At 38.5% G+C, this 14,306-nt stretch overlaps 1 protein-coding gene across 1 annotated transcript; it reads left to right on the plus strand.

The window, feature by feature from the left end:
• Nucleotides 1-46: 46 nt before the first annotated feature.
• Nucleotides 47-13,870, plus strand: LOC110068184 (DNA replication licensing factor mcm4-A-like). Its single transcript, XM_089298518.1, has 21 exons — nt 47-175; nt 1,120-1,423; nt 1,689-1,770; nt 1,912-2,118; nt 2,195-2,374; nt 3,458-3,512; nt 3,647-3,718; nt 4,003-4,173; nt 4,779-4,863; nt 5,189-5,335; nt 5,544-5,632; nt 6,296-6,398; nt 6,535-6,595; nt 7,236-7,351; nt 9,974-10,067; nt 10,417-10,571; nt 10,998-11,115; nt 11,935-12,034; nt 12,422-12,563; nt 12,960-13,170; nt 13,440-13,870. Exons 1-21 carry the CDS (start codon nt 121-123, stop codon nt 13,533-13,535), a joined length of 2,643 nt encoding a protein of 880 aa, XP_089154644.1. The 5' UTR covers nt 47-120; the 3' UTR covers nt 13,536-13,870.
• Nucleotides 13,871-14,306: the final 436 nt, after the last annotated feature.

The raw sequence follows: 14,306 nt of genomic DNA on the forward strand, positions 1-14,306 counted from the left end.
TGGGATCGGATTTTTAGTGGGTACATCCAGGATCCCTTGCGAGTCTGTCGGTCACCTGATCTATTTCCCGCGCTTTTTGACACGTGAGTCTGCTGAACGTGCTTGAAGCGAAGAAGCAAAATGTCTGAACCTTCGATACCGAGAGGAAGAAAGCGCTCCAGAGCAAGCCCTCCGCGTAAGTATTTCACTATAATCTCCCATTTTGCAAGTTGTAATTACTGCCCTTTCAGTTATTTGTTTCATATTTTCGCTAAGGCAATTTTGAACACGACCATATGCCGATCTGTTTTGCACACGAGGCCATCGAATTGTTCGAACGATCTCAGACCAAACTTCATACATTAGTTCGCGAAAACGAACATTGCTGGAAGAATTGTGTGGATTGTTAAAAGTGGAACCAATTTTACAGTACGGAGTGTTGTACGTTAACGAAAAATAGGAGAAGGAAAGTACTGAAAGTACATTTCGTGTTGTGATATAATCTTATCCATAATTGTATGCAGTCAATATTTTGTAGAGCATCGCTTTTCATTTTCTACTCGTTTCTAAAGATGTTAAGGGAATTTGTCGATGAATACTTACCTTTATAGTTATTGTTATATTACCCCACGATCGAGAGGTAATGGCGGTCGTAACCCTAGTCACAAGGTCGATCGAAAAATTCTATATTATTTCTTGTTCCGATTCCTCCAACTTTTTGACTCCTTCCCCCCACTCGCCGGGTAGGTGTAGCCTCGGGAAGCCGACCCATTGGACGAGGTCAAAATTAGTAGCAGTAATTATTCACAAATAAGTGGATCCTATCTGTAATCATTTTCATGGTTTTTGGAAGCGGTGCACCACAGAAAGTAACAGAACTTGAAAAAATAATGCAACAACTGGCATTCCATTTTATTGGGGATATTATGCCCACATTTCTCTGTTTGACTGCCAGTGACAAGATATAAGATGGCTCTGTAATCAGTAAGTGCATTTGCAGAATCTGATAGTTCTTTCTTCCATCCTTGGTTTGCACAGGCAAGCAACATTGCAGATTTTTGGATATTTAGGGGCTTGGGTTTGCTTGCAAAGTGCAGTCTTCATGACTAAGTGTATGCGTACAATTCTCTGTTTGTCCAGCATCTGATGCTTCTACAACTAGCACTCGTAGTACCCGCAGCAGCCGCAGGGGTTCACATGCTACATCTCCATCAGCTGCTCCTGCAGTGTCACCCCCATCTCAACGTCGACGTGTAGATGAGCCATCCTCTCCGCTACCCTTAGCACCTACGTCACCAACCGAAGGGCCACAGGACCAAGATCGCTCACAGTTCTCATCACCCCAAACCAGAGGAGGGCTAGAGACAAGTGAAATAGACCTGAGTTCCCCTCTCAACTATGCAACACCTAGTTCAAGAGCTGCTGGAACTCCACACGGAAGTGTGTATCCTTTCTTGATGGAATTATTTTCAGTTCAGATGACCGACATACTGACTTACCATAATTATTATTATATCTGATCATATTAAGTAAACTAATTTCTTATGAACGGAGTTTTAAAACTGTAAGCCAGTTGCATTATTTATTTCATTCCTAACATTTTACAAATGCAAAACAATGTCTCTACCCGCCTGTCTGTCATCAACAGCCATCAGAAAAACAAAATAAAGCGTATACTTTTTCATGTTATTTCCTTAACAAAAATGTAGCTCTGGTACTCCTATTCGACATCGCAGTGACATTCGCAGTGATCGGCGCATGCGTCAAGTAAATCTGGGAGAGAATCAAGCAGTGAGTATCAATAAATGTTTACTTCGTGTAAGGTAGATAAGGACCCCTATTGCAGACCAATCATTGTTGAAATTCAATGAAACTTGTCTTAAAGAATTTCACTTGTTTGAACCAGGTAACAATCCCTTTTGTTCTTTTTAGCCTTCTGATACCACAGATCAACCAACAGGACCAACAAGTGATCCTGCCGCAGCACCTGCACTTGTCATTTGGGGAACTGATGTTGTCGTTAGTGTGACTAAGGAGAAATTTAAAAAATTTATCTCTGAATTTGTAGACGAAGATGCTGAAGACATGGGTGAGGGCTTTGACCCATTTTTGCCGGTCTACATGCAACGTCTGGATGAGGTAATTAAACATCTTCTCAATGTTATGCGTCAAAAGTTTAAGTGGCACTGTGTAATTGAATATTTGCTTTTCACAGATTCACGTCTTGGAGACACCATTCCTTAGCATCGACTGTGGTCATTTGAAGACATTTGATGCTGACTTGTACAGACAGCTTATCTGTTATCCACAAGAAGTGATTCCCACTTTTGACATGGCTGTCAATGAGGTGTTCTTTGAAAAATATCCTGATGCTCAACTGCAACATCAAATTCAGGTTCAAGGACATTTTTTTGTCTTTCAATAATTTGCAGATAATCAAATCACGATAAATACTACATTGTTAACAACTTCGGACGTTAACATAAGTACACAATAAAGTTGACAACCATTTGGCAGTAAATGGGACTAAGGTTGTAGGGTGCTCCTTGGCAAATCTAAGGGTGGCAGCAACACACCCTGTAAATAGGTACATGGTAATAGGGGTGGTAGCAACACACCCGGCAGGTGATGGATGAGCCAACAAGTGTGGCGTGTGCCACACCTGGAAATAAGGGATGAGCCAACGAGTGTGGCGCGTGCCACACCCGGATAGATATAAGCCTGAGGTGGGGTCAGGGTCCTACCCGGCCGGCCACGTGTAAAGCTAAGGGGCAGGTGTGCACCCAACCCTGTAGTCCAGCTGTTTATTGATAATGGGTGGGTGAGGCGGGGCAAATACAGACAAATCGCAAACTAGCTACATGCAGTAGTGAGAGTCACAACAACACAAGGCATTTTTTGGTATGAGAACAGGCGAGCAGTAATTATAAATGATAACTTGATATCATTTATCTTGTATCCATTACACATAATAACAGAGTTTTGTTTAGGCTGCCTGCCACCCGGGATCAAGCATGTAAGGCAAAGAAATGAATAGATCACAATTATTCTTGTTGAACTTAATTGTTATTGTAGTTCCAAGGATGAAGTAATGATTATCTCACACACATCAAAGAGCAATGTCTGCCTATGTAAATGTCTTTCATGACCTAACCACAAGTGTTGACAGTTCTTAAACCTAGTCAAACATTGAGTTGCAGTATAACGTGACTAAAGGAATGATACACATGTGTGATATCCATGCACTGCTTTAAGTTGTTAACTCTATTTTACAAGTAAAATTACCAATTACAATTATTTTTTGGTCTGAAAAACCTTTTGACCATTTTCATTTGAAGACTATCACAATCAAGTTTGCTCTCATAATTTTGCTTTTATGCCATCTGGAGTATTTTTTTAAAACCTTAGCTGCTTTTCATCACAGAATGCAAGAAACAGTAGTGTAAATACTAATACTGTATAGTGAATTTTGTTGTAGGTCAGAACCTTTAATGTGGACAAAACAAAGAATATGAGATCTCTTAACCCTGAAGGTAAGAATAAACTTAATCAATATCATCATCAAAATTTGTTACTGATCAATTTAGTTTATGCTCAGCATTTTTATTTTGGAATTCTTTTAACTTTCTTTTGTTGTATTAGTATTCATATGCACTTTTCTTTATAGACATTGATACTCTGATTACAATCAGTGGCATGGTAATCAGGACATCACAGGTTATACCAGAGATGAGAGAAGGTATTTCTACAGATACAGTAACATTTGCTAGTTACTCAAGAAAGCAGACTTGTTATGATGCACACTTATTTTCTTTTGGTACAAAAGAGCTGTGTGAGATTTCAGCATAATTCCATGCTGAATAATGCTGAAATTTGGAACTTGTTTATTTTGCCTTTTGCAGTACAAAATGAGGATAACTTAGTACTCATCTACTAGTTTTGCATAGTTTCAAAGGAGGAAGTCCTCTGTTGATTTATTAAGGAGTAACTTTTAACAGATGCATTTTGTGTTCTGATCCACAGCATTCTTCCAGTGTTATGTTTGCCATGCTTCAGTGACAGTGGAGATAGATCGTGGTCGCATTTCTGAACCTGCCCTGTGCCGTAACTGTAACACAAACCACAGCATGGTGTTGATTCACAACAGGTCACAGTACACAGACAAACAAATTACCAAGCTGCAGGAATCTCCAGGTAAATGTCACTTCCTTATATTATAGTTGTGAAAAGTGCAGTATATACATTAATGAGGAATATGACAGGGATGACCAAAATCAGCTCTTACACACAGAACGCCATTATTCTACTACTCAAGTGTGCAACAGCACTTTATTGACACCTGAACAGAACTTACAGAGTGAGCATACCAGAACTGTAGTCAATACTAACTTAGTTTTATTTATATGTTAAAAGGAAAAATTGCAACTGGCGAGAAGGGCTGGGTGGGTGGCAAAGCTGTTGCTTCATATGAGACAAGAAACAAAAACTGGATCACATGACAGAGTGTGATACCTGATATCCTAAATCAAACTCAACCCTCCTTTCCATGTGTGAGAAATTTATTTCATGCCTCTTTTGCAAGCTTGGCTGAAAAGTAAACCATTTCTAAGCAATGGTCTTGATTATTTGACCATAAGTCAAAAATATTGAAGACTCTAGAATGTGAAGGCTGGCTTGGGCAAATATTACACGTACCTCCTAGGTCATTTGGAAGACAACCTGTTAACCTTGTCAAAGTGTTGTGTGATTACTCACATTAATTACAGACTAACTATGATGTAACTTCCTCAACTTATTAGATGATATGCCTCCTGGACAGACCCCGCACACCATCATGTTGTTCTCCCACAATGACTTGGTAGATGCTGTGCAACCTGGAGACAGGTAAACATAAAAGTCAGGATATCAAAATGCTTTATATTGACATGAGTCAGTTTACTTAAAATTAGATAACTCAGGGCTAGAAAAAAAAATTGAATTCCTGGTTCCTCTTGGAAGTAATACAAGCAGCCCTCAAATCTTGCTTGCTCTGGACAAGTCTTAGTTTGCTCTTTGACTGATTTAGTTGGTGGACAAGTTGCCTGATATTTTGCCCAATGGGCAGAAAAAGTTACTTGCCTGGAAGGAAAATCTACTTGTCCCAGAACTGGACACCACTTTTTTCAAGCCCTGTAACTGAGTTGATACAAGTCATTATACTCTTTGTTAGGGTCACAGTGACAGGAATTTATAGAGCCACTCCCATGCGTGTAAATCCACGTCAAAGAAATGTGAAGGCTGTTTACAAGACATACATTGATGTTATTCATTTCAAGAAAACAGACAAGAAAAGGCTTTATTCCAAAGATCCTGATGGGTAAGAACTCTTTGTTCTTTTTATTAGTAAACCAAAAAAAAATTATTTATTAAACATTTACATTTGAGATGTTTTTACAACCATTATGTTCTCTCTGATCATTCTTGTCTTGACCTATAGGTACCACTGTTAAATCTGGAGTCCACAAGATAATAACAGGTTGATTTTAATAGACTGACCAATGTCCTTGCTCTCCAATGTTTTTCAGAGTTGTGTCATTCACTCAAGAAAGAGTTGAGCAACTACAACAGTTGTCAAAACAGCCTGACATTTATGAAAGACTTGCAAAAGCTCTGGGTAAGTAGTAATCAAGTGTGGAAAATGTTAATCGTCTGATGTAACTGTCAAAAATAACTCTTGTTTACTTTGGTTTGTGTTTGTGACATAGAAACTAGTTTTTACTCATGTAATAGAGTGATATCCCAACCAGCCAATGAGAAGGTGTAGTTTGAACAGCCAGTTAGCAGCTTTCTCCCTATTCCCACCAGACTGCATACATGTTTGTGATTCTATTACTGCTGTGATTTAATATAGTGCCCCTTAAGTAAGTTGGGGGATGCAGTGTACTATTTTAGTGCGATGGACTTGTGATCGAACTCCTGGGGTTCATGCACAGTTTTGAATTAATGTGTTGTACTGTTTGTGAACAAGACACTTGATTCTTTCACTGCCTTCCACTCCAGCCAGAACTATGAAACAGTGAAGGCTAAATTGCTGGGGGCTAACTGTGATAGACAAGCTCTCCATTCTGGAAAGGCAGCAATTCTCCAAGCTGCTTTGTGTTACAGAAAGCTAAAAGTAACAGCGTGGGCTTGTTCCCCAAATGGAACTGAAGCTTTCAATAAGCCCCTCCTTTCTAATAAACTCCCCTCAGGTTGTTCTTGCTTGGCGTTAGAAATGTGTGGCCTCATTGTTTTTGAAGGATGTGAACAGGGTTTTTTTCCTTTTTAAATCCTGTAGCCCCTAGCATCTATGAAAATGAAGATATTAAAAAAGGAATCCTCTGTCAACTGTTTGGAGGAGCAAACAAGGATTTTGCTGACACTGGAAGAGGAAAGTTTAGGTTTGTATGGCTTGCCTTGATAGTAATTATAACTTGATAAGGAAATTATTGTTATTCTCTTTGTTTCCTTAATAATTTCTTTGTTTTGGTAGGTATGGAAAATCTAATTCTTATTATTATGATGTTGTCATTTTAGATCAGAGGTGAATATTCTTCTTTGTGGTGATCCTGGAACAAGCAAGTCACAGTTGTTACAGGTAAATTAACAATATATTGAAAGCCAGTAGCTTTATAATTTAACTCTAATAGTTGGTACAGAAAGTGCAAATATTGTATAACAGGTGAATAAGTAAATTTATTATTTTAAAGGATTGTCTTTACACTCTCTGAGCATGGTCAATGTAAAATTTAAGTGCAGTCTTCTGTTCATGCTTTTTCGTGTAGTACTTTTGTACATTTGTATTTACTATTTGTTGAAAAGAAATGACACATCAAACGCAAAAGACTGTGTAAACCATATTATTTTCCCAAAAACCTAGGAGAGAGTTGAAAATACAACATGCAGAAGAATATTATTTTTGACTAGTTTGAGATGTTTGGAGATGTGTTGAAACAGTGTGGTGAATGTTTGATATATCAATCCAAACTAAAGCTAAGGAGAAATTAAAGGAATAAAATCGTATAAGTCTATGCTGTTTAAGATTGGATAACCAAATTAGCACCTTCATAGTTATGATTTCCTTTGTTTTAACTTCATGAATTGTTAATAAGTTTTTGAAGGATAAGGAGAGGTGTGCCATTTGGTTGGTTGGGTGTGGTAAAGAGTAATTTGAGAAACAAGCAAGTGATCATGTCTCTGAATGGTCAGCATTGATTTATCCTTTATTTTGTTTTTAGTATGTTCATAACCTTGTGCCTCGTGGTCAGTACACATCTGGCAAAGGTTCATCTGCAGTTGGTTTGACTGCTTATGTCACAAGAGACCCAGAGACAAGGCAGCTGGTGCTACAGACGTAAGTTCTCCAGGGCAAAACAAGCTGATGGAATTGGTACAGATTCCTAAACTAAATTTCGTTTGAAATGTTTAGTCCAGGAAATGATTAAGTCCTCATTATTATCCAGCTCATACGAAAACCCAGCTGGCTTTTCTCCTGTGGGGACTCCCATATAAAAAGGATGGGGGTACTGGTGGAAAATTGTGAAAAGAATCCCTAACAGGACTACCAAGATCCTGTTTTGTGGGTATTTTTACCCTTAAGAGGTACCAATTCTAAAACAACACATGATCTCTTGTCATTAAATCAGGTCAATATCTTAAAAGGTACCACAAAAGCTCCCACTGTGGACCTTTTGAGGCTGAACACCCTAAGAGGTAACAAAACTGCTTTACACCTTTTGCTGTTCATTTACAGAAAATATCCATTCATTTGAGTTCAAATTTGTTTCATTATGGTCAATATACTCTCATTAACACCAATACGACATTCATTTGCACGTAAGGAACGTTCAAGAATAACATTTGCATATGTATTAACATTCAAAATCATCAAAAGATAAACAATACCTTCCCTTGACATTCATTAGCTCTAAATGTATTTTCATTTTGGTCAAAAAAAAAATTCGTCATGAAACGACAATCATTTACACTTTTAAACAATGCTTTTTCAACAAAAGACTTTGAATAACAGAATTTGCATGAGCACTCACAATCAATTGCATTATTATACAACCATATTCGTGAAGGTGACAATCTTTAGTACGTTGAGACAGACATTACTGTGTTTTACCTAACGTTAAGAGAAAACAATAGCTCATTAGCATAATTCTTTTGAACAGAGATATCGTGCCCAATTTTCCTCAAAAAGTTTGATTATAGAACTGGGACCGTATGTACCTTCTTTTAATCTTATTTTCACAATCCTCCCCTTGCAGATATAAATTCAGCCCCTTATGAACCTTTTACGTACAACTCAGAGGGCGCACTACAGTATACATGTGATAAAGTGACAGTTGATTTCCCCACAAATGCCACGAAGAAATAGAATCCCATTTGAACACAGCGAAAGGATAATGTAAACTTTACTTGTAAAGTATAGTTAACCACAAGAGCTTATTATTACTGTCCATCGATATGTCTCAGCCACAGAGATGCTATTCTGTTATTGTGCAAGTGCATTACGAACTTGCCAAGGAACTTGATACCATAAACAATGGACACTACTAGCTATGTTGTCTCGGTATTCTTCTCAACAATTAGGGCTCATGTCAAAGGTATTAATCCTATCCATTACTACTGTATGATCATCTTACTTTATCAGTTGTACTATCTCCTACATATCTGATTTCAACAAACAGTACTCACGAACATGTTATGCTACACCACTCTTTGTACCAGTAGCACGCTAGGCACGTCAGCTATTTTTTCTCCGCTAGTGCTAGTGTCCACTCTCATTGCTATCCCAGGGAGCACCCAGTGTTCATGGTCCCATTTACTACCAGATTTGTCTTGTTATTTTTTGTCTATACAATATTATTAGAGAGCGAGTTGTTGTTAATCAGGGCCTAAATGTGGACAATGGTATCGTTTCATGCAAACATATTTGCCAAGATGTATGGGTTATTGACCAAGTGTGAGGTCAAGATGGCTGGATATTGGCCAAGTTCTTTTTTTGCCAGTTTATGGACCAAGACGGAGTCGAGGTCCATAAACTTGCAAAAATAGAACGAGGCCAATATCCAGCCATCTTGACCAAACAAGCTTGGTCAATAAAGGATTTATTATATGGCTTTTGGGGAAAATTTTCTTGCGGGACACGGCGGGTAGTCCCAAGTGGGCAAGATAGCTCCATCTTGCCCGCTCGGGTAGCCAATCACAGCACAGGATTTGATTCATCTTGCCCGCTCGCGGAGCTAGCCATATAATAAGCCTCAATAGTGAGGCAATTGAGGGATAAATTGTTCAGCAAATTTGATATTCTCTCTTCCAAAAATAAATGTTATTATGGCTGTAATGTTTGTCTCACCGCACTTAAGATTGTCACCTTCATGGATATGGTTGTATAATAATGCAATTGATTGTGAGTGCTCATGCAAATTGTGTTATTGAAAGTCTTTTGTTGAAAACGGATTGTCCAAAAGTGTAAATGATTGTCGTTTTGTGACAACGAAATTTTTTTCGACAAAAATGAAAATACATTTACAGCCAATGAATGTCAAAGGAATGTATTGTTTATCTTTTGATGATTTTGAATGTTAATACATCTGCAAGTGTTATTCTTGAACGTTCCTTATGCGCAAATGAAGGTCATATTGGTGTTAATGAGACTATATTGACCATAATGAAACAAATTTGGACTCAAATGAATGGATATTTTCTGTAAATGAACAGCAAAAGGTGTATTAACCCCTGATAGGTATGACAAGCACCCCCTTTTTTTATGGGAATTCCTCCTGGGGGGGGGGGGGGGGTCTGGCCTTGCACCTGAAAGAAAGGTCTTTGCTTACTTATGAAAATTCAGCTGGTGATGATCCCTGTATGTTGATAGCAGCAACATAGGAACATAACATTTTGTTCCATTTTATGTCTCTTGTACATAATTTCTCACAATAGTTCCACAAACTGTTCCTATCAATAGGGGTGCCCTTGTGTTGAGTGACAATGGTATCTGCTGCATTGATGAGTTTGACAAGATGAATGACAGCACCAGAGCAGTCCTTCACGAAGTTATGGTTAGTGTACTATATGACATGTTGCGCTGTACCTTTGAATCTGACTTCAGGAGTATTGTACTAATAGAGCTGTCCAGAAAGGATCTGTGAAGGAGAAAGACACTGTTCACATTGTGCAGTTCCAGAAAACATCCATACCCACCCCAGGAAAGGTTAACGGTCTCCCTTATTAGATAATCCAGAAGCATATCACCTAACTCTTAATCTCTCTTAACCTAAAAACAATATATGTCCATGTTGTACATTGATCTCCAGCAAATTTCTAAGTTTTGACCTCAACCACCCAACCCCTTTCTGGAACCAAAGAACTACGAAGAGTTATTGGTTTATGTAATTTTGTTTTTCCAAGGAACAACAAACATTGTCAATTGCCAAGGCTGGCATCATTTGTCAGTTGAATGCAAGGACGTCAATTCTGGCTGCTGCCAATCCTGTTAAATCTCAGTGGGATCCAAAGATGACAACAGTGGAAAACATCCAGCTACCACATACCTTGCTCTCTAGGTAAAGCTTAGTAAGAGTGTTGAGTGAACCTGTCCAGGATGCCTTGTTCTGTAATTTTAATGAAATAGGGCCAAGATGTTCTCTCCTAAGTGAAATTTCCAGGCTTCTGACAGGATAGAAAGTGTGGAAGTGTGAAAATTAGATAGTGTGATAGAAACTTATCCTTTGGTCTGTGAAATAATATTTTGGAGGGAACACTGAACCAAATTTTGAGCAGCTGGATTATACATAAAGAAAACCGTGTGGTAGAATAAATTGAGCAAAGTTTTGTGCTTTTTTAAATGGCCACTATTACTTCTGATTTCAATTGACAAGAATGGTGGAAATTATGAAAACTTTGATTGGAGGAAACTTGAAGAAGCAAAGGTTGTAATGGTTACACATCAATGAATACAGAGGTAATTAAATGTTTTTTTTTTACTGCAGATTTGATCTGATCTTCCTGATGCTTGATCCCCAAGATGAGTTGTACGATCGTCGTCTGGCAACTCATTTAGTGTCGTTATACCATCAGACACAGGAAGAAGAGGAGGAGGAGTATCTTGTAAGCTTGATAAACATTCCCCAGGGAGGGGAATCCCATTTGAAAAGTTAGGGGATGCTCATCATCTCATTTAGGGGTCAGAGTAAATTTAGAGAGATAAAAAAAAAACACTGTTCATTTCAAAGTGGTATCTTTTACACAACAAGGGTCAAGTAAAGCTCAAGGCACACCCAGTTTTGTTCTCTTTTATGATTAATCTGCCCCACTTAAAAACCTCTCTCTATTTTGTTTCTTTCTTGTTAATCTCCACTTTTGTTCCTAGGGCTAGAGGCGTTGTGTTCTTAATCTATTGTTTCATTTGGCCAATCATAAAGAACCATGCAAATGGTGCAGTTCCTCCACTCTCTTTGGAGTTTAAATCAGATTTTCTGACGAGCATCCCCAACCTTTTAACATAGTAGTCCCTCTCATAATAATCAACAAGCAATGTCTAATTTACCTTTGGTATCACCACCTTTGAGAGAGATTGTTTGGTCAAATCAAACATTCTAACTATTAACATGAATAAAATGAGTCAAGTCCAGGCCAAACAAAAGTGAGACTAACCACAAGTGGAAGGTGAAAGTTGCATGAGGTTTTCCTCATTCTCAGTGAGCATGGATCTAACAAGAGAATGCTCATGACAAAACAGTCAATAAAAGTGTGGACAGGGTCAATTTGATGAGACTGAATGAGAATCTCTATGAGTGCTTGAGAATTTCAGTCCAGCAAAAGTGATCTTGTCAACTCTTGTTTCTATTTGACTGAGCAGTAATAGGGGGTTAGTTGATACTAAGTTAATAATAAGTATTCACATGATTTCACTGGTTCTGTTGCCAGGATATGAGTATATTAAAGGACTACATTGCTTATGCTCGTTCTTATGTGAACCCTAAACTCAGTGAGGAGGCAGCTCAGTACCTCATTCAGGCTTATGTGGGTAAGGAAACTTTGGTTATTGATTGTCTCCCAAACAACATTTGTGTAAGATGAAACAGGTATAGTTGACTGAAAATCTTCAGACATTCTACACCTCAATGCAACGGATATGAAAAAAAGACATTTTGAAAACTGCTATTTTCAACCAGTGACCTTTTTCCTTTCTTGTCCTCTCTTCAGTCATCTTCCGGCCTCAGCCTATGCCCCGGGCTGGGAAAGGTTGAGGGTGGGAGATCTACTCCCTTCCTTCCATCTGCCACCAGGACGTTTGAGTGTTGGCCATTTAATCGAAGTAGTCCAGGTTACCAGTATGTTATCCTTGCTCTCTTGACTCCATGAAAAGGTGCAACCATGAAATTCATTCAGTTTTTTTTCCCTTTGTTGACAGAGATGCGTCAGGTTGGTAGTAGTCGTGGAGCAGTCACTGCTTATCCTCGTCAGCTTGAGTCATTGATTCGTCTGGCTGAGGCTCATGCTAGGATGAGGCTCTCATCTAAAGTTGAAAACGTGGATGTAGAGGAAGCCAGAAGGTATGTTAAAATTGGTCAAAATCATATTCAGGGGCAATTGGTTCTGGTGGGTGATATTTTTCACTTTATATTGGTGGCAAAGTGGTCAGTCTACTTCGCTCAGTTATTGGGATAACCTCTGATACAGATTCCTAGGTATTTTAGACTCAATTTCTCTGATACACAATCAATTTATTCTAAAGGCCAACAATCGATTTCTTATAAAGGCCCACAATCAATTTCCTATAAAGGCCCAACAGCCTTGAAAATTTCCATAATTATTTCCTGTGATAAGCCTTTTTGTCCCTGTAGTTATGGCATTGATGTATGTTTATAATAGAGTGTAAATTATGTTTTGAAGTAAAAATAATGTTTTTTTGGCAAAGGACTTAGCAATTTTTGATATCTTACCATCAGACTTCACCGTGAAGCTCTGAAACAGTCAGCCACTGACCCCAAGACTGGACTGATTGACATCAACATCCTGACAACTGGTTTGAGCGTGTCTGACAGGAAAAGGCGACTTGAGATTGCCAAGTCCCTGAAAGAACTGTTACAGAGTAAAGGCAAAGCTCCTAGTGTTAAGTATCAGCAGACTTTCGAGGAGCTCAAAGAAGCTTCTGATCTGGTAAGCAAAGAGCTAACTACTGTAGATAAGTTTAGTTTGCAGCCCGTTTGTATTTATTTCAAATCTATGACTATGACCTATGACCATGTTTTGGCCCTTTCTCCTCCAAATCATAGAGGTAAGAAAGTTTACTAAGAGATCGTATCTCTCTCTCCAGCTCCACTGTTTTCACTAAATATGTGAACTAAATATGTCTGCTATTGCATTCTGTTGTGTCTTCTGGCATTTGAAGAGTTCATCGATTCTAATTCCATTGTTTTTCATTCCAGCCAATTTCTCGAGAGCAGTTCGAAGATGCACTTAAGATCTTACGAGATGAAGATTTCTTAATTGTGACAGGAAGAACATCCATTCGCCTGATGTGAAAACAACATTCAAGAGAAAAATTCTTCTTTGATTCTTCAACAAAAAAGTCTATACGTGTGTATATTTAATTTTCGTCTGTTGTTGTAAGCAAAACCATGTCAACGTGTTGTGTTTGGCCGCCTATGCATGAATGCTGTTTCGCTTTGTGAAGTGCAGAAATTTCTAATGTAAAGGAAACAGTCAGTGGCCTGTGGCCCCATCATTGCTTCAACTGCTTTTATACATTGTAAACTTACTATCGGTATTGTGAAAGTGATCCCACAAATGGTAGTTTGATTATGTGATTGGTGTCGTTTGTTTTTCAAGAGAAATAAAGCCTTTTGCAAGATGTAAATTATTACTTCAGTCCTCTCTTTTGGGTCTTGGGTGTGTCTTAGTGATGGAGAGGAAGGGTGGGGAGAGTTAAATGTCGTAAATACAGGCTTAAAGCTGCATGATAAATGAGTTTTCGACCAACCAATAGAAATCGCTTTGCTCTCGGAATTTTTCTGTTTCGCGCTCGCCGAAATTTTTTTCCGTCCTCGCCGGGAGCCTGTTCGCAGGATAAGGAATGATAACTTTGTAGGACAAAACATTCTAAAAGAAATACAGTGAACTCTCTCAGGGTGATGGGCTCCTGACTCTCTGACGTGGACATACTCGGGATCAACTCCAGTTCTTGGCCTTTCAAGTGTTCACCTTATGGAGAGTTTATGTAACTTGACACTACAGGATGCATTAGCGTCAGAACTGAAATAAATTTTTAAATGTAAAAATGCGATTATTGCGTT

Source organism: Orbicella faveolata, unplaced genomic scaffold (assembly GCF_042242905.1).
Source record: "Orbicella faveolata isolate gen_17 unplaced genomic scaffold, um_ofav_v1 contig_3, whole genome shotgun sequence".
Lineage (NCBI taxonomy): Eukaryota > Metazoa > Cnidaria > Anthozoa > Scleractinia > Merulinidae > Orbicella > Orbicella faveolata.

What these genes read in the sequence shown, in the direction of transcription:
- LOC110068184 (XM_089298518.1), top strand. Translation starts at nt 121, where the DNA reads ATGTCTGAACCTTCGATACCGAGAGGAAGAAAGCGCTCCAGAGCAAGC. An exon ending in CCTCATTCAGGCTTATGTGG is followed by an intron (nt 12,035 to 12,421) that starts GTAAGGAAACTT and finishes CTTTGTTGACAG; the next exon opens with AGATGCGTCAGGTTGGTAGT. An exon ending in GATGTAGAGGAAGCCAGAAG is followed by an intron (nt 12,564 to 12,959) that starts GTATGTTAAAAT and finishes TCTTACCATCAG; the next exon opens with ACTTCACCGTGAAGCTCTGA.